At 46.9% G+C, this 19,860-nt stretch overlaps 1 protein-coding gene across 1 annotated transcript in view; it reads right to left on the bottom strand.

The window, feature by feature from the left end:
* Nucleotides 1–19,860, bottom strand: part of CDK5RAP2 (CDK5 regulatory subunit associated protein 2) — a 169,933-nt gene that overhangs the window by 89,621 nt on the left and 60,452 nt on the right. The window contains exons 13-14 of the mRNA XM_059412174.1: nucleotides 5,920–6,090; nucleotides 1,697–1,864 (exon numbers count right to left, since the gene is read on the bottom strand). Coding sequence (XP_059268157.1) covers nucleotides 1,697–1,864; nucleotides 5,920–6,090 — 339 coding nt within the window. The remainder of the gene's footprint in view (nucleotides 1–1,696; nucleotides 1,865–5,919; nucleotides 6,091–19,860) is intronic.

Here is a 19,860-nt window from a genome sequence, read left to right as displayed (position 1 = left end):
AAAAAAAAAAAGATCTTATTTAGTTATGAAAGAGTGTGTGAGCAGGGGGAGGGGCAGATCAGGAGGGAGAGGAAGAGGATCTCAAGCGGACTCAGCACTGAGCGTGGAGCCCCATGTGGCCTCAATCTCATGACCCTGAGATCATGACCTGAGCCAAAACCAAGAGTCGGATGCCTAATCAACTGAGCCACCCAGGTGTCCCCAGGTTAGTGTGCTTCCTAATAGCCGATTAAACTTGGCCAAAATCGAGTAACTATATGCAAGATTGACTCACAAAATATTAGCCCTCTGAGATTTAGTTATTGGACGTGCCTGACATTCCCCAAGTGGTGTCAGAGCCCAGAGAAATATCCTGGCCTCCAGACTTCTGGCCCAGCCCAGGAGTTCCACTACTCCATGCTGACACTTTCATTCAAGAGAAACGGCAAGATGCAAGTCCGCGAATGGTCAGAGTTAAGAAAAAGCCCCCACTTGCAGCCACTGATGCCCACCAGAGCAAGGCTGATGCTGAGCTGACCCACAGCCCAATAGCTACTACTAACGACCCAACCAGCCCATTGGCCCCAGCCCCTTCCCCAGAACCCCTCAGGGACCTCAGGGACCTCTCCAAGAGCCAGTATAGAGCATTGGTCTCTGCACGAGAGCAGGGACTCCAGCCCCACTGCCTGAGCCTGTTCTGATGCCTGTGCTGCACCGGTTGTTAATTATTTTGAAAATCACCCTTCACAAAACCACAAGTCTGATCAGAGCCATTCAGCAAAGAACTAATTTGCGTAAGAGAGTTCTCTGTCTTCGGAATGTATGGACTTAATTAAAGCCAGGTTTAAAAAAACAAAACTTGGCCTACGATGAGCTCCTTTCCTTTCCCATATCTGGCTGCCGAGTTGCATTACATGCAAGCTGGGGCGGGGGCGTGGATTCAGAACAATCTGTATGCGTCTCTCGCAAACCAATCTAATTAATCATTCATTCATTCACTCAACAAACACTTACGTCCTACGCCAAGGACTGGGCTAGGCATTGGGATTTAGACATGAATCCTGGTTCCTTAATCTAAAGTGCCCAACCCTGGTGTGTAGGGGCTCCGGTGAGGGCAGCAGGAAGGCGGATCCTGTAACATCAACGCAAGGATGGGCATGCAAAGTGCCGTGTACCAGGGAGGAAGAGATGTCGCTGCCAAGCAGCCTCAGGGAAGGGGACAGCAGCGGGGCACTTTCGGGGATGTTCAGGAGTCACCCAGTAAACAAGAAAAGCCATTCCAGGCAGATGGAACAGCATATGCAAAGGCACAGGGAAAGGTGCAGACACAGCATTTTCAGAAACATGCAAGAAGTCAGCTGTCATTAGAGATGATGCAGAGCGACCTGAGGCCACACCAGGAAGGGCTTGCTGGCTCAGTTTCTGTGTGTATTCGAACAGGAAAACTTTCTTAATGTAGAAATGACATACAAAGAGATTACACAGTTGAGAGGTAAACCCTGGGACAGCAAATACGGGGCTCATCTCTAACTAAGCTGTGACTTACCAGTTTCCTGTGTGGTACAAACACCAGCACTCAGCCCAAGGGTACTCATCTCTAAGGCAGACAGTCTAAGAACCCTCCTCCGACCTCTTATGAGTTCAATCACTGGCAGGAAGGCACCGCTCTAGGTAACGAGGAGTTACCACACGCGTGTCAGGAAGCACATGAACTCACCTGCACACATTCAAGTCCAGCCAAGCTTACCTCTGAGAAGATGCGGCTGCTGCCTAGTGACCGCTGCGAGCACTTTTCGGAGAAGCCCTCCATCCTGACCCCAAGCTCCCCTCCGGTCTGTGAAGGATAAGTCTGCTGTACTGCTTCCAAACCTTTTCCACTGAATTTCTAAGGAAACAAAACAAATCACAAGAAAGTTTTCAACAAGAGAAAAAATTTTAACAGACTGTCCAAAACTCTTTAAGGAAAAACATTTTTTCTTCACATTTTTTTCCTCAAAAAAAATTTCCATCATCCCCAAATACTAGGCAATTTCAAAATTAATGCAAGTGCCTTTGTTATTTGCCACCAGGGGAAAAGCAGCCCGCAGCCATGGCATTGGCAGGGGTGGCAGCAGTCATTACAAAGTGCCCTTTTCCTCACCCCTCAGATGGCCGCCCGGTAGGTATGGAGGACCAAGCCCAGGCCCTGGCCTCACAGGATGGGGTTCCCATCCTGTCCCCCTTGGCCAAGGTGTGGCCTCTGGGTCTATCCTATCCTAGGAGGTTACTGAGGTGATTAGAGAAACTGTACATCGCAACCCAACAAAACCCAGTCTTTCTCAAAATATCACATATTTGACAAAACTTAAGCCATCTATTATCTACGAGGAGATCTGACTTCTAGGAAGAAAGGCTGTGACTGTTCTTTCGGGGTCTGGTCGCATGTGAAAGGGTCCTTCGTATTGATGCACATCACTGACCCCTTCAGAAGGTCTGGCATTCGACAACATGACAAGACTAGAGACCGTCTCTCTAGTCTTTTGGCCAAGTTCAAGCATAGAACCTATTCCTAACTATTTAAAACCTAGTAACTCCTTAACGAGGTCTCTGTCCACTTTAGGTCAAAAATTAAGGGCAAGAACCACATCTTATTTCTAAGTACCTATCAGAATTACTTCAGCATGTCAAACATTTATGAGAAATTAGATGAGCACAAACACAAAAGAAACAGAGGCAACTTCTTACAAAAACCTGTTAAACTATAAACAGTAAAAACAAATCAAATGACCAACACGGACTTTCGAGAATTGCCATCATACAGCAGTGCTTGACTCACACTTTGCATTTTCCTTTTCTAGAAGTCCAAATATATGTGCACACTGTTTAACAACAGTCGGCACGGCTTATTTGAAAAACTGGGCCCCCCTCCCCACCTCACACTTCTCACCTCCGGGTCCCACTCCCAGAAAAAAACAACTTCCAACTCCTCAGGCTCTTCTACTATTTGCATTACATTACTACTCTCACCTGATTGACTTCTTGTTTTTTTTTTTAAGTAGTCTCCACACTCTAGAGCCCAGCACAAGGCTTGAACTCACGACCCTGAGATCATGCCCTGAGCCAAGATCAAGAGTCAGGCACTCAACTAACAGAGCTACCCAGGCGTCCCACTAACTTCTTAAGATTTATCTCTTGGCTCCTACCATAGGAGTTTCAGGACTTAGTTCTTATAACGTCTGCCCCACCCCCAGAAATCATCCTCATAGTTACAACACAATTTCGGTTCCATCAACAGTCCGCATTCGCACTGTTAGGACCACACAAACACTGGGCACAACTCACCCATCTAGCCTTCTGAGATTACATTTCCTTCCGGATTTGTTTCTTTGCTTTCCTTGGAATCAGTAACAACTGCTTTACTGTATTTATTCATTTAGTTCATAAAACTAAATTAGGTACTTAAGGTAGACTTATCTCTAAACTCTCTTAAGAGAATTTTCTTTTTTTAAAGATTTTATTTATTTATTTGACAGACGGAGATCACAAGTTGGCAGAGAGGCAGGCAGAGAAAGAGGAGGAAGCAGACTCCCCGCTGAGCAGAGAGCCCAATGCGGGGCTCAATCCCAGGACCCCGAGATCATGACCTGAGCCGAAAGCAGAGGCTTTAATCCACTGAGACACCCAGGTACCCCTTAAGAGAATTTTAAAATGCCTTTAGATGGGGCCAGACACATCAGGTCAATGATGGGTTCCATTTCCACTTCTTGGAGAAATCCCAGCTGAGGCCCTGTCTCAAGAGCTCAAATACAAGCTCTCTGCATCCTGGGCCTTCAGGTCACCACATCCCAAGAGAATCCCCTACTTGTTGGATCCCACGTCTCTCTCCTTTTGGGCTTCTTCCTCATTTGTATGGGATCACTGTCCAGGTGTTCCCTGCATGGGCTCCCCAGGAGGCAGAGGGTTTTGGGCACTGAATGTCGGGGAACCGCTTTATTTGCCCTCACTCTTGCTGCTGGCTCAGCTGAGTATGTAATGCTGGGCTGGACACCATTCTTCCTCAGCAATCTGGAAGCCCTGCTCTCCTGCCTTCTGGCCTCCAGTATCGCTGCTGAGAGTTCGGTATCATTCCAGCTCTGGGCCCTTCACATCTCACCTCGGAACCTTTCAGATCCTCTCTTCATCCTCACGTGCTATGATTTCACAAGGGCATGGGCATCTCACCACTATTTGTGCTAGAAGGAGAGGGACCCTTTCAATGCACAGGTGCCTGTCCCTTCACTCTGCAAGCTCTCCCATTGCTTTGAGGATTCCCTTCCCTCTGCTTTGCGTGCCCATCTCTCAGGACCTCTGGTCGATCACATACTGGAACTTCTGAATCAGGCCTTTCCCTCTCATTTCCTCACCTCTCTGTTTCTCTGTTGGATTCTATTTTCTAGAAGATTCACTCAACTTTATCTTCCAGTATTTCTAACTCTCCTATTAAACTCATTATATCTGTAATCATACTTCCGATTTCCAATAGCTCGTTCTTCTTTTCCAAGTACCTTTTTTATCTGATCCTGATCTTAGTTCTTATCTAAAGATTACACTATTGAGGTCTTTTAAAGCTGTCTGGTTGCTTCACAACCTAAGCCTCCTTCTATTTCCATGGCCTCTACATAGCCTTGTTCTGTCTGGCTGGCTTTCCTCTTACACATTTTCCCCCTGTTTGGGGCTCAGGCCCCCCATCTACCTTTAAAGGGAAGAGTGCTCAGAAGCTCTGAGTGTGGGAAGAACACACCGACGGCAGGCTCCCTGGCAGAGGACCAGGTGGGGACAGACTCGTTCTGTTGGAAGATACCCATCTGTCTTTTCTCCCCTCAGAGGACTCTCAATGTTGAGGATGCACATTTCCACGCCCGTTTTCATTCAAGAGACCCACTCCTGCCTTTAGGTGCATCTGGTGACCCACTTCCCCCATCCCCGGTTTATTAAGGTCACCAGTGAGGAAACCGCATGCTCCCTCCCCCCATCTCCTGCTAGTGAAGAGAAAGGTCACCTAACTGCCCAGCGTTCCCACCAAATCTCCCGATTACACAGGGACCAGGTCCCTCTACTGCCTGCTGAGCTGCTCTGGGCTCTGTAGGGTACACCAGCTTGCTTCTTGTTGGCTTTTCACCCCAAAGGCATGGAGCAGAGTGCTCTTAGTCCTGTGGGCCTGTATCTTTCACCCCTCCACTGTCTCTTTAACAAGGTTCCAGGAGGAAACAGAGCTCAACACGGGTGTTGAACACCCGTGTTGAACCCACCACGGTCACCTGCCAGCCTGCACTAAATCAGAACTTCGCTACACAATCAGACAGGAAGGGTATTCCCAGACCAAATGGGGACAGTTAGAGGAAAAGCACAGAGGGGTGAGAGGGCCTGGCACACCACGGAGCAGCAGACACTCACACCAGAAGTACCGTTGTGAAGCGAGCTGGCCACTAAGGCGGAATAGGCCAGGGCCTCCATCGGGCTCTGCTGTGGACCATCTCATGACCCAGAACAAGGTCCTTTCCTTCTTGCTGGTGGCTGATGCCCACAGCACATAAAGGAAGCTCTGATGTTCTGACATAAAGCAATGAAGACTATCGTCATTGTTGCCAGCCTTATTTTTATACAAACGTTTCTGCAAAAGAGTTTTTAAAGAAAGAAGCCTGTGGGGGCACTTGGGTGGCTCAGTGGGTTGGGCCTCTGCCTTCAGCTCAGGTCATGATCTCAGGGTTTGGGATCGAGCCCCACATCGGGCTCTCTGCTCGGCAGGGAGCCTGCTTCCTCCTCTCTCTCTGCCTGCCTCTCTGCCTACTTGTGATCTCTGAATATCAAATAAATAAATAAAAATCTTTTTTAAAAAATATTAAAAAAAAAAAAAAAAAGAAAAGAAAATAGCCTATGCCAAGTCAACAGATTGAAATACAAAAGAAAAAGAAGTTATGGTACCTGAAGCAACAAGTCCTTTGGATCGATGCTTCCTGTTAGACTTCTGATCATTTGTTCTTGACTGTGCAATTTCTTATTACTTTCACTCAAAAGACTCTTGTAACGATTCTCCACGGCTTTCTCTCTTTCATTCACTTCATCGCGTAGTTTCTCAACTTCATTTCTAAGGTCCTACCCGAAGAAAAAGAAAAAATACAACTTACTTGATAAGCACTTCAAGATGATCATCTCTCCTGCTTACCGCTATACGAGAGCAAGCTAACACGTGCATTCAACAATGTGCACTTCCTTCTCTTTTAAAGTCTGATGAAAACCAGCTTTAAGAAGCAGCCGAAATCTGGAAAAAGCTTTATGCACAGATATTTAGCACAACATTGTTTGCAATACTGAAAAAAAAAAAAGAAAGAAAGAAAGAAACTAAATATCCAATGACAGGGAATTAATTACTTTTTTTAAAAATAAGGAATTAACTATAAAGAATATGGCATTTGAGGGCACCTGGGTGGCTCAGTGGGTTAAAGGCTCTGCCTTCAGCTCGGGTCATGATCTCAGGGTCCTGGGATCAAGCCCCGCATTGGGCTCTCTGCTCAGCGGGGAGCCTGCTTCCCCCTCTCTCTCTGTCTGCTTCTCTGCCTACTTATGATCTCTGACTGTCAAATAAATAAAATCTTAAAAAAAAAAATATGACATTTAAAGAAGTGCACAATTATGGCACTGGCTGGCTCAGCTGGTTAAGCATCTGACTCTAGAAACTCAGCTTCAGCTCAGGTTTCAGCTGAGATTACGATCTCAGGGTCCCAGGATTGAGCTCCGTGTTGGGCTTGGCCCTCACCTGAGAACCAGCTCGTCCCTCTCCCTCTGCTCCTTCCCCAACCCCGCACTGCACACTTTCGCTCTCAAATAAATAAAATCTTTTTTTTTTAATGCACAATTGTGAGGAAAACAAACACTACACAATATGATGCCGATTGTCTCCTAAATGTTTATACAAAATATCGTTGAGGCTATGAGGAAACACATCAAAAAGAGTAACAGTATACCTAAATAGAGGGGCTGTGGGGACTTTCAATTGATTTTTTTTCTTAATTTTTCTGAGTTTCTAAAATCTCTAAATCAGTCTATATTAATTTCACAATCAGAAAAAAAAAAAGATCTTAAATAATGACATTTACAATTAACATGGAAAATGCTTGTGTTATAATGTCAAGGGGAGGAACACAAAACCAACAGTGAACAGTGTGATTTGAGCCACCTCAGGATCTATGCTATTTGTAATACCGAAATATTCATAACAGCAAAAGCTGGAAACCGCCCAAATATTCACCATAGAGGAATGAACTAAGGTACATTCTCACAACGGAGCACTCTGAAGCGATCAAGAGAAAGGAATGAGGGCTCTATAAACACAAAGCCTGAACGTAATCTTCAGAATATACTGCTCAGGTGGGGGGTCAGGAAGACCCTAATAGGGAAAAAAAGTATGGATAACATACTGTCATGTATTTAACTATAAAATAAAGGAAATGGTTGTTTACAGGGAAATAAAAAAGAGAACAAGGCAGAAGGAGGGAGAATTCATTTTACAAAGGTAACGTTGAAGCAAACCCAATGATAACTACTTGAAAAGTAAAATAAAAATCTCCTACAACTAGAAGCGGAGCAAAAAAAAATAAACCTAATTGTGTATCAGGTTGATTGGTTAACCAAAGAGAGAGGAATTATTTCAGTAACTAAAAGCAGAGTAATTTAGGGCACCCGGTTGGCTCAGTCGGTTAAGCATCTGCCTTTGGGTCAGGTCACAACCCCGGAGCCCTGGGATCGAGCACCGCATTGGGCTCCCTGCTCAGTAGGGAGTCTTCTTGTCCCTCTCCCTTGATTTGCTCCCTCTGCTCTCATTGAAGTAAATAAATAAAATCTTAAAAAAAAAGAAGAGTAAAAAAAAAGAAGAGTAAAAAAAAAAAAAAAGAAGAAGAGTAATTTGTGTACCCCTAGGGGGCTATTTCTCTAAGGACAAAAGGGACTACTGCAGAAAATCTTACGCTATTTTAGTGATCATATTGGAAGAAATAATATTTGCATTATTATTCTGAAACTGTGTGCATGTATATATATTTATTAAATAAGTCATTATTAACGTGATAACCAAGATTACAAACCTAAGAGAATACCAAAACAAATACAAAGTTAAAACCTGTCCCTGTAAATATGAACTGGAAATATCAATATGAACTTTTATTTTCTGTTATTTCCTTTCTCTCACCAAGAAAGCCTAAAATCAGCATCCTCCCCAGTATCCAGACTATAGTCTCTAAATACCATTTCCCACCAAAAAGAACCAGAATGATCAAAACACAGTCCCTAAAACAACATTATCAGCGTCACCTGGGAATGGCAAATATGACAGATAACCAAACAGCGCTCAGTAAGTATCTGTTGGACAGATGGAGAGAGAGATGGGAGTGCTCCCATTTTATGAAGGCCGAAACAGGCTCAGATAAAGTAACTTACCCACCATCACAGTCACTAAGGGGCAGCACCTGCCTGATTCCAACTCTGACTGTGAGCCTCTCAGCTCACTTCTGCACCACGGCCACGGTTTAGATTTCTTTCAAAATGATCCACATCCTCCTAGAATCATCTGACACATGCTTTTAGAAAACTCCCTCTGAAAACTGGGTAACAGGGACCACAAAATCTTGTATGAAGCCATTTAGGTACATCTTTAAAGCCCAATAAATCTGCCCACCATCCTGGAAAGATCATCCTAAGAAGATCAAGTCTACTTTTTCTTTCTTTCTTTTTTTTTTTTTTTTCTTTAAGAGAGGGGGTAGGGGCAGAGAGAGAATCTTAGCAGGCTCCACACTCAGTGTAGAGCCTGACTCAGGGCTCCACTTCACGACTTTGAGAACATGACCTAAACTGGCCCTGGTCATGTGTACTTTTTAAGCTTAAAATATTTCTGTATTGGGACGCCTGGGTGGCTCAGTTGGTTAAACAGCTGCCTTCGGTTCAGGTCATGGTCCCGGCGTCCTGAGATCGAGTCCCACATCGGGCTCTTTGCTCAGCGGGGAGCCTGCTTCTCCCTCTGACTCTGCCTGCCATTCTGTCTGCCTGTGCTTGCTCTCCCTCTCTCTCTCTCTCTAATAAATAAATAAAATCTTTAAAAAAAATATTTCTGTATTATGCTAAGAAAAAAATATGCACCATTCATGTGCACAGTAATTACTGGTCCACTTACATCATTTCCAGAATTCAGTACTCCCTTCTGCACAGACACCTATAGGACCCATTACTCTGCGGTCTGGTTCAAGTTCTAGCATATATGCGTGTGTACAACAGTAACTTATCCATTCTCCCACCTCATTTGCTTATACAATTTTAGTTCAGGTACGTAAATTAAGAACTTGCATGTTTTTGTTTTGTTTTTTTTTTTTTTTAAAGATTTTATTTATTTGTCAGAGAGAGAGAGGGAGAGAGAGCGAGCACAGGCAGACAGAATGGCAGTCAGAGGCAGAGGGAGAAGCAGGCTCCCTGCCGAGCAAGGAGCCCGATGTGGGACTCGATCCCAGGACACTGGGATCATGACCCGAGCTGAAGGCAGCTGCTTAACCAACTGAGCTACCCAGGCGTCCCAAGAACTTGCATGTTTTAAGTGATAAAGGTGACTAATGTGCTACATTTCTCCCACGTATCTCCCAAACTAAGACACTTGACCTGTTCCAAAGTCCCACAGAGCACATGTAGCTGGGTCATTCCTCAAGATTAGGGGTTCTTAATCTGAGGTCCACCGAATGGGTCCCCGGGAGCCTATGCAAATTTGTGCGTGCGTATATTTTTGGTGGTAGCGGGCCCTCGGCACAAGTCAGGTCACTAAAGATGACAAAGTACTTCTCCTGTTATACGCATTCCTGACAGAAACTACTATTTACCAAGCACAAGCCAAGCCACACATGTGTCAAGGCACTTTTACAGAAAGCACCTCTAACCCTAATGATGGCACACATGGTAAATATTAGGAGCCCTATATTTGCAGAAAGGAAACCAAGGCTCACAGCGGCTGAGAGATGTTTACAAAGCCTTACGCCTAAATTCTAGTACTGAAATCCAAGCCCAAGTCACTTAGACCCCAAATTCTGCATTCTCTCCACCCAACTGCACCACTGTTAAGAAAAACCAGTCTGCGACATGGACTGCCATTGGTCACTAATTCCAGTGCCCTGAGATAAAGTTCCAGTAACTCAAGGACTCAGGACTGATGGAATATCCAGCCTGAGACGGAGGCCCTCCTGCTAATGAACCGGGCAGGACCAAGGATCTCAGACCTCACGTGAAGGGCAGTCAGAAAAGGCCTGAGGTAAGAGGACCACGGCAGGGAGGGGGAGCCGTGTGCTGAGGCGGCCTTGAGGAGGAGCAGCTGCCATGGCAACACGAAGGCAGCACAGGGCTCCTAGCTCGGCCCCAGTGCGCTTATAACCAGTGTTTAGGGGAGGCATGGAGACCGCATGTCTTGCCTAAGCAAAACAATCAGAACTGAAAATTGATAATCTTGGGTGGTTTCCCCAAACCTCTTTCAATATTCCTAGGCTGTGAAGACAGGGAGAACTAGCCCTGAATCCGGGTTCTACTGCTGACTAGCTGTGTGACCACAGACAGATAACCTAAATCCTTACCATTGCTTCCTTTTCAGCAAATGGGGTTAATAATACCGGCTCCTAAGGTCCTGGGAGAGTTAAACGAGAGAATGCGGGATGGGTGCCTGGCACGAAAGCAGGTGTGTGGGAAATGATCTTCCGTCATCCCCCGCCCCTGCACCCCGCGCCTCCCCACACGCATATCCTCCAGGCTGCCTCTACTCCAGGCTTCTTCCTGTGGCCACAGCATCAGCACATCACCAGCCAGCCAGCCACCGGAAGCACCCCTCCCCTCCCTCCTCTCACACACTCCTGCCCATCCCACAGGTAACTCAGGCCTGCAGGCGGAGCCAAGCCTCCACACAGAGCTCACGCGAGATGCAGGCAAGTATTTGGTGCTTCTATGTGCACACGAGTGCCCAGATCCTGCCCTACCAACTACCCCTCTCCCCTACCCTACCCTCAGAGTTCTCAAAGGAATGGAATCCATCAGTATGGTAAGAACCATCTCGGACCGGGAATCAAAGTACAAGTCGGTGAAAACTGCATACCCAAAGCAGGGCTTTCCGATAAACTGGGGGTTGCTTTTGGTTTTGCTTTTTGAAGGAGGAGGGTATATGCATCTTAAGGAAGCCACCTGCCCAACAAGGGCCAGGCATGCTTAGGTCTGGGGCAAGAAAGCCAGAGAATCTGGAACTTGGGTCTTGTCTTCAGGTACTGTAACCACGCGTCGGCAAGGCTGGCCCGGTGAGCACCCTGGACTCTGATCACCCGGACAGTCACCCCTCCTCCCTTGAGGAGGTATTAAAGAAGACGACAGACAGAATCTGAAGTACTGGGGAGGAAAGTGAACCCCGTGCACGCTCAGCCCTTCCCTCCCTCCGTCCCACTGCCCCGCCTTCAGAAATCAGCTCGCAGCTGATCATCAGCAACAGCCCCGTAACTGGTCTCCCTATGTCTGTCTTCACCCACCAAATCACACATATTCCCCCCTGACATTTACATCTCTACCCAGAACCCTGCAGGGACCCCATGCTAACTGCAGAGGAAGACACCCTCCTTAATAAACCTTCTTTCCAGGCTCTCCACACACTGTGGGCTCCAGCCTAAAGCCTCCCTCACCTGACCGCCCAGTCTTCTCCATCCTGGGAAAAAAAAAAAAAGTACAATTGTGCCCGATTCTGCCTGGAGAGAGCATGCTTACCTTGCAAGGCCCAATCCAAGTACCACCTCTTCCACAAAGCACCCCCCTGACTAATCTGGCCCACAGCAACCATCCTCCCAAAACAGCACCTTTTTCTGCAAAGCTCTAGAGCATTTAGGAAAGGGCCAGCCCTTTACTAAACCCATGCCCTCCCGCAGCGCTCACGGCAACCCTGCAAAGCAGACGATGCTCTCATTCCACCCGTGTTACCGATCAGAAAACAGAGGTTCAAAATACTAAAGCAACTGAACCAAACCAAAAGGTGCTGGAATCAGGACTTGAAGTCTGGTCTATTCATGTTCTTTTCACTAAACCAGTGGTTTTTTAAACTGAGTTCAAGAAGCCTAAGGCTGGCTGGCTATCGGTATCATCTAACTACATGTTCCTGGGCCTTCCTCCAAAACCTGACTCAGTTGGCTTGGGGGAAAGAATGGTAATGTGTATTTAATTGTAAGGCAAGGAGCCACCATCCTAAGGAAACTGCCAAGTCCCTTGGGTGTATCTGTTTGACTTGCTTCTGAACAAAGGGACAGGTTAAAAGTTTGAAAACCCCTCTCTGGTACCAGACCCCACCCTGCTTTCAGGCAAGCGCGCCACAGCAGGATCTGTGTGTGGTGACATCAACTGAGTGGCATCGCTTTCTACCTAATGGGCAATTTTCCTTTAAGATTCGCAGGTGCACTCGGGACCAACATGGAGCCGAGTGTTGCCTTTGCATACCAGGGCATTCTCAGGGGAGGATGACAGAAAAAAAAAAATGGATTATTTTAAAAATAAAATATCCCTGTAATCTTAGAATCACATTAGAAATGAAAAGCCAGGCCATCTTACTTCCTTCTGCAGTCAGCTGGTTTGTTTTATCTCTGGACAGATGGAGAACGAGAAGGTTCTCATCCATCAAATTTCCACCTTCTCAGGTTTCGCGGTGAGAAAGCTTGTCAAAGTGCTCAGTGGTTCCCTTTAAATACACAAAGGAAACTTCTCCAAAATCTTAATGAGGAACAGGAACCCAGTGATGTAAGAATTTCCAGAATTAGTATGAGATAGTGGTGTTCGGGCAGCGTTCTGTGGAGCCTGGCGGCCCCTGGGGGCTGCGGCGGAGGCGGGACACCGTGGGGACAAGGCGCCAGGCCTTCCCCTCCCATCTCCCTGAGCAGCTCTGCTTTCAGGTTTCCTCTTCAGGAGAGTCATATTTGAACAAAGAATCCCTATGATCAAACAAACAAACAAACAAACAGAAACCACTGGGATGAGACCGTGCTCACACAGACAGAGCTCTAACAAGCACAGGTGCTACTGCGTGCTGCTGGCGTGAGGACGGTGAGGACTGACCCAGAAGTCCCGGGCGGGGAGCTCAGGGTGGCTTTCAGCAGAAAGGAGCGGAGGCTCACACTGGGCAGGGCTCAAGGGCCAGCTGGGTCACTTAGCCACCAGGCACCACACCTCTCTAAATCCCCACCTGACGATGTGACAGACCATTCCTGCCCTCTCCACCAGCCCACCCGCTATGCCCCCTTGTGCCGGGCTCATTCATGCCTCCCCAGGGGCCCTCCTCTGACCAGGAATGCAGTTTTATGCTCCCCATCCAACCTGCCCCCCAGCAAATAGCTACTGACCCTTCAAGCTTCAGCTCCAATCCACCTCCTCTGTGAAGCCTTCCCTACCACCCCCTCCCACGCTTAGCAAGTTCCAGGCTCTGTGCTTCCAAAGTGTTTGGCCCATCCCCCTACTTGCACTTATCATGCTATATTTTAATTAGCTTTTTGTCTGTGTTCCTAGTCTATCTCTCTGCCAGATTCCTTCAGAGACTGTGCCTGATTTGATTCAGTCCTGTACTCCCAGTGCCCAGGACAGAGCCTGGCACAGAAATTATAAAGAACCAGAGATAAGGGAAAGCCTCCAGAAAGACGACAGCAATTTCACGTGAAGACTGATGGGAACAGCCTTTTAAAGCAGCTTCCACGGCTGCCCCATGCACGAGCCACTGAGATACTACAGAATCTGTCACTCGAAACGGGTTCTGCCTCCCTTCCTAGAGGGATCAATCAGCTGGAAAGGAACAGACTAGCACTTTCTTCAGAGGAGAGGTGAGTGCGTGAATCAAGGAAAAAATTTACAGCTTTGTTGATTTGGCTGGTAACTGGGCAAACCGCATTTACTAGTCAACAGTGTCCATTAGATCCTAGCAGGCAGTGGTTTGTCGTTCAAAGTCCTGAGCCAGCAGCTGCCAGGCAATCAAAAGCAGGAAAGGAGTCCGATCCACGGAGCACCCAGGAACCAGAGGACACACTTTCTCGTGCACTAAGTTGTATAATTCATTCATTCCTCCTAAAGAAGGTATAATCAACCCCATTGTAGGGGAGGAAAACCTGAGTTTAGAGGGGTTAAGCCACTGACCTAAAGGCTTAGAGCTGAGTGTCTGCTGAAGCGGAGATTCAAACCCCAATCTGGCCCTGTTGCCCACTGCTCCAAAGACACCAGTTCAAACTGTCAATTTCTCCTGCCCGGGGCAGGGGCAGCATCACCATCACCAAAACAGCACCGATCCATCAATCAGCTAAGGTGTGGCAGGTATTACGTTCATAACTGCTTTCCCCATCTCAGATCATCCCCACAACTAAGTTCTGATTTTCTAACGAGAAACAGGCACCATCATTTGAAAAGGCAAAGTTACTGGCTCACAGTCCAACAGTCAACCAGTGACAGACCAGGACTCAAGGCCAGTTTGACCCGAGTCTCTGCACTCAGCCTCTCTTAAGAGGTAGAACTTCCGCCAGCACAGATCCACAAGGACTCCCATTCAGACTCTTCATACCTGATTAAACCAAAAACAAGGCAAGGGGAGCTCTGACCCTTGGTAAGAATCACACGACCTCAGGTCTGTGGTCCCAGGCCTCTCCAACCAGCTTACAGACACTGACTCCAAACGCCGTGTTTTGACTATGGATCACCAGAGATGCTCTGAACGCTGTCACAATCTTGTCTGGAGCTATCCATCAACAAACACATGTGAAACCAGAGGGGTTCAGGATGAACTACCCTGAAATTAAACCAGCTCTTGTCAAAGCACATGGGATTAGCCAGCTGGGTGACGGGTACAACTTTAATTAGATTTTTGGATTTTAGCCAGCAAATGCATCCCCACAGAGCTAAGTGCCCAGGTACTGAAGCACACGCTTGTCAGAATAGTGGACGACAGGTCTTGAAACAGATGAGAGCATTATGAGACAGTCTGGGGAATACAGCTAAACCAATGTCTCATACACGCTGCTTCTATAAAGCAGAAGAAAAAGACTAGCACTTGCTCCTCTCCCCACCCACCCCGAGTAGCATATAGAATGCCTGAACCAGAAAGAGCAAATCTAAAATAAAGGTTTACCTCTATCACTTTCCACCAAATGTGCACTCACACACACACACACACACACACACACGCACACACACATGCACACGCACACATACGTACATACTAAAAAGGAGAGCCTTAAGTCACTGGAGCCAAACAATGCATTAAAGTCAAGGTGTGAGGGCAGGGATGTGACAGCCTGAGCAGCATTCCTGTTAAAAACCACACAAACCGCAACACGTTCAACATCACTGTTAGGACACCGACTTGGGAATACCAGGTTTGTTGCTGGTTTGTTGCAAGGGCCTCCTGAATGTCCTTGTGGGGATGTGGGTCCCTCTGGTGACAAGGGGGTAAAATACAAGAAAAGGGATCTATCCGAGAGACCCTCACGTTTGGACCTTTCCAGCTGTAGAAAGATCTCCCAGGTAAAAACCAAAGCTTGTATTCACCAGGGCCTACCGACAATGCCCGTACCACTGCAAGTATGCCACGAATGTCCCCTGGATAAACAAATGAATGACTGCAAAGGATACCACGTGCTGAGTCAGCTGGCATTAGATCGCCGCAATCCCAGGCAATGGGAACGAGCAGGCTGCTCATGGCCCAACCCCACCGTGCCCGGGCACCATCAGACACGGTGGACTCCCACGCCCCAGCCACAAGATGCCCGTTCACATAGGAGCTGTCTCCCTCCGGAGAGATTAGCAGCACACACAATGGACCAGGCAAGAAGGCTCTCCGGCAGGAGCAAAGGATGGTCTGACAGCACCCAGAAAATAACCGGTTGGCTGACCATCAGAAAGGATCCAGGGAATGCTAAAACAACAACAACCGGCATGTGTGCCAGTGGCCTCCCTGCAGGGCTCATCCGTAAACAGGGCTGCAACACTGCTGAGTTGGTAGTTCTTGTCCAGGAAACAAGAATAACGGGAAATGGCCAGACACTGTCCCCCAGGCTGAAAACCATACTCCTTACAAGCTCATGGACCTGGGTGGCCCAGACGGGGCCACAACACTGCTCACACTGCAGGCGGTGCAGGCAAAGGCTCTGTCCTGCTCCCAGAACCTTCCAGCAGCCCTCCGGAGGGGCACTGCCCTTGGGCCGGAGGGCCAGCCAAAGCTCTCCTTTTACCTTAACCTGCTCATCTTCAGACACTGGAGACCCTGTAACCGAATGTCCCTGTTTATTTTCGCTGTCAGGAGCCACCAGCTGAATTTCAGTCCCCGTCTTTGGGAGGGGGCTGGGTTCCACAGCATGCGTTTCTCCTTGCTCACTGCTTCCATTTCCCTCGCCACCCTTGTTTTTCTTGATCTGAATGCCTTCACCTTTATTTTTAATCTCATTTACATGACTTCCCATAAACCTCTGAAAATGTTTTTGTAACATCAAAAGGAATAAATTATAATCTTTAAAGTTCCAAGTAATACTTCAGAATACCTCAAATCGGGCATTTTGTTTGTTTCCCCAAAAATACCATATGTTCTCACACCTCTGTGCCTTCGCCCGCCGTACAAAACCCTCTGCTCCCTTGCCTATCGATTAACCTTTATTTAACTCGAGCTTCAGGACCAGTTCACAAGTTCCTTTCCCCAAAAGCCTTCTCTGACTCTGCACGCCACTTCCCGGCTCCGTGTTTCCAGGGTGCTCCATTCACACTGCTATCATGGAACTGCCCCAGGCCCAGCAGAGGGCCTGCACGGTGCTCAGTGTTGCTGAATGCATGTGTGGATTCCTTTCCTCTGCCAGGGCAGAAATAGAGGCACTAGGGGAGCCTGGCTGGCTCAGCTGGCTAAGCACCCGACTCCTGATTTTGGCTCAGGTCATCTCAGGGTCCTGCAATCAAGCCCTATCTTAGGCCCCATCTTTGCATTTATCCTGACACCATAAGGCAAACCACCACCCACGATGTTCCTCAGTCGCTGAACAAGCCAGCACCCCAATGTCCGGGGTGAAACATTCCTATGAGATGGACACAGTCATAGTCTTAGACCGTCACCAGAATGTAAGCAGATGTAGTGCAGACACAAAAGGAAAGAAGCCATGGCCAAATCATCTTACCAGAAACACAGATGACCTGAGGTTCAAAAGGAGTTGCAAGGAGAGGCAAGTAAGCATTCAGAGCGGATAGTGGCAGCTTTGGTCTGGGTAACTGCTCATCCCTCCCAAACATGCGCTTCTAGAGGAGGCTGTCCATGATGGAACTCACATGCGTGCGCCTGGGCACAAGACACACTTCTGACAAAGAATGGGTATGCGACCCACATCGGGCCTCTGGCCGTCCTGACAGGGACCCAGTGGGGGCAACGGAGTGTGAAAGTCCTCCCTCCTCTTGTGTAATAAACCAGAAATATGTGACCCCAGCAGGACACCAACAGTGGTCCCACCGCCCGGAACTGGAGTAAGGAGATGCGAGACAAAGCAGCCAGTGCCCAGAGACCGAGCTTCGGTCCCAGCAGTGCCCCAGTCTCTGTCCCTCCAGCACTGCAGTCACACAAGACGAGAAACTGCTCTTTTTACCTCCGTTTCTTCTGCCGGTTTCTGTCACTGGTGGAAAATAACAAAAGCAAAAACCCTCCCAACCACAGTATTCTTGACCCCAAGCACTGTCACATTCCCCTTACTTTCTTCACCAAACATTTTCCACCAAATTTTCCACAATTTTCCACCAAAAATGTTTCCACAATTTTCCCTCCTTACAAAGATGTGTACGCATTACAGAGGAATACAGTCAGCTGTCAACAACAGCCCAACATTATCCCAGAAGCACCAAGGTTTACATGAATAAGTGAATGACGGAACCACCAAACAATGTCTGACACCAGAGGGACAGGTAAGTGAACTACAGCCTGTCTACTTGATGTAATATTATACAGCCATTTTAAATGTTTACCAAGAATAAGTTATAATGTAAAAAAATCACATATTTTATATAGATATAGATATATAGATACATGTATATCCCCAATCCAAATTCTACTGTATGAACCTTTTTCTAATGACAGTGGGGGTGAAGAGGACAAGCTATGAACTTATCCAGCAGTAAGGGTGTAAGACCAGCCTATGAAAACGGCACCTCCATCAAGGGGCCATCTGGCCAGTCTTTTCTTTACCTCCTCCATTCAGCACTCTACTCAAACCTTTTTCCTCTCGCTCAACTCAAGTGTCACCTCCTCCTAGAAGGTTTCCCGACTACCGCATCCCATCAGGATCTTTTGCACTGACTCCACAGATTTTAAGCTGCTTTTGCATTTTGTCACGTATAACATCGCCATTGTCCTTAGAAAAGAGAAAATTTTCAGAGGTCACGTCTTATACTTCCATCAATATCTAAATCAGAGACACGTGGGTGTTCAATAACATATGGGAAACATATTTTAATAATGTGTAGTAAACTGCTACACTCCAAGATCACTGGTGGCAGAATAAATTGGGCCAGCCCATTGGGCAAATAATTTGGCAACATGATTAACTAGTATAAAATATTTGTGCCATCTGACCTAGTAAACTCACTCAAATCCTAGGAACTTCAAGGGAAAATGCCTTTAGGTCCGAAGATGTTGTTGTAGCATCATTTAAACCAAGGTGTCCGAGAGAGTGGGAAATCCAGCAAAGCATGTGAACTGTATTCAACAAACAGCGTGCCCCATTCAACACGACCATTCTGGAGGCCGCACGACAGGGAAAGACGCCCATGATGAAGTAAGGGGTCAAAGAACACAGAAGCGTAGTCAGCCTCTCACTAGATTAGGGGCCTAGTTGTACCAGGTTTGAAGGGTGACACTGAAAACCAGGAAGAGCTACCGTGTTATTAGGGTGGTGGGTGATGTTTTATTTTTAATGGTATATTTATATTTAATGATATATTTAATGGTAGGTGATGTTTTATTTTTCTAAATTTCCATTACCATTCCCTTAATGTTCATTAATATTTTTGTTAAGATATACAAACATCTGTATTTCAATTCTCGTGTCAGTGTTAGCGTTAGGATTTCAAGCAGGGGATCCTGACCTCCCTGCCCAGAGCAGGCTCTGGAGAACTAAACTGTAGTCCCCAGAGGTTCCCTTTGAGAACTCTTCTCTAAGGACTCTGTCCGCTGGAGGTCCTCTGCCAGCCCAGGGTGCCTGTGCAAGTTACTCATAGCATGTCCACAATCACTCAGACTCAGGCCCTCCCCACCTCCCTGCGCCAAGGCTGTGCATCTGAACGTGACTCTTGGGATGCTGAATACTTCAGTTTAAACACAATAGAAATTTTTTCTTTTTCTTTTTTTTTTAAGATTTATTTATCTATTTGAGAGAGAGTACAAGCAGGGAGAGGGCCAGAGGGAGAGGAAGAGAGAAAACCCTCAAGCAGAACCCCTGCTGAGCACAGAGTCTAAAGTAGGACTTGATCCTTGATCCCAGGACCCTGAGATCATGACCTGAGCCAAAATCAAGAGTTAGACACTTGGAGCACTTGAGTGGCTTTGTCGGTTAAGGAACTGGCTCTCGATTTTGGCTCTCTCTCTCTCCCCCTTCCACGACTCACTCTAAATAAATAAACAAATAAATAAAATCTTGTAAAAATTAAAAATGAAAAACTAGAGTTGGACATTTAATTGACTGAGCCACTGAGGTGCCCCTATAATATAAATTTTTAAAGATAAACTATTTTTTGCCTGCCAGATCCAGAGAGAAATTTTTAAATGCTAACATCCAGTGCTGAATGAACAGTCTTTTAAACAGGACAAACCTGGTATAATCCTTCTGGGAAACA

Source organism: Mustela nigripes, chromosome 9 (assembly GCF_022355385.1).
Source record: "Mustela nigripes isolate SB6536 chromosome 9, MUSNIG.SB6536, whole genome shotgun sequence".
NCBI lineage: Eukaryota > Metazoa > Chordata > Mammalia > Carnivora > Mustelidae > Mustela > Mustela nigripes.
This window is presented reverse-complemented; position numbering and strand designations above follow the sequence as displayed.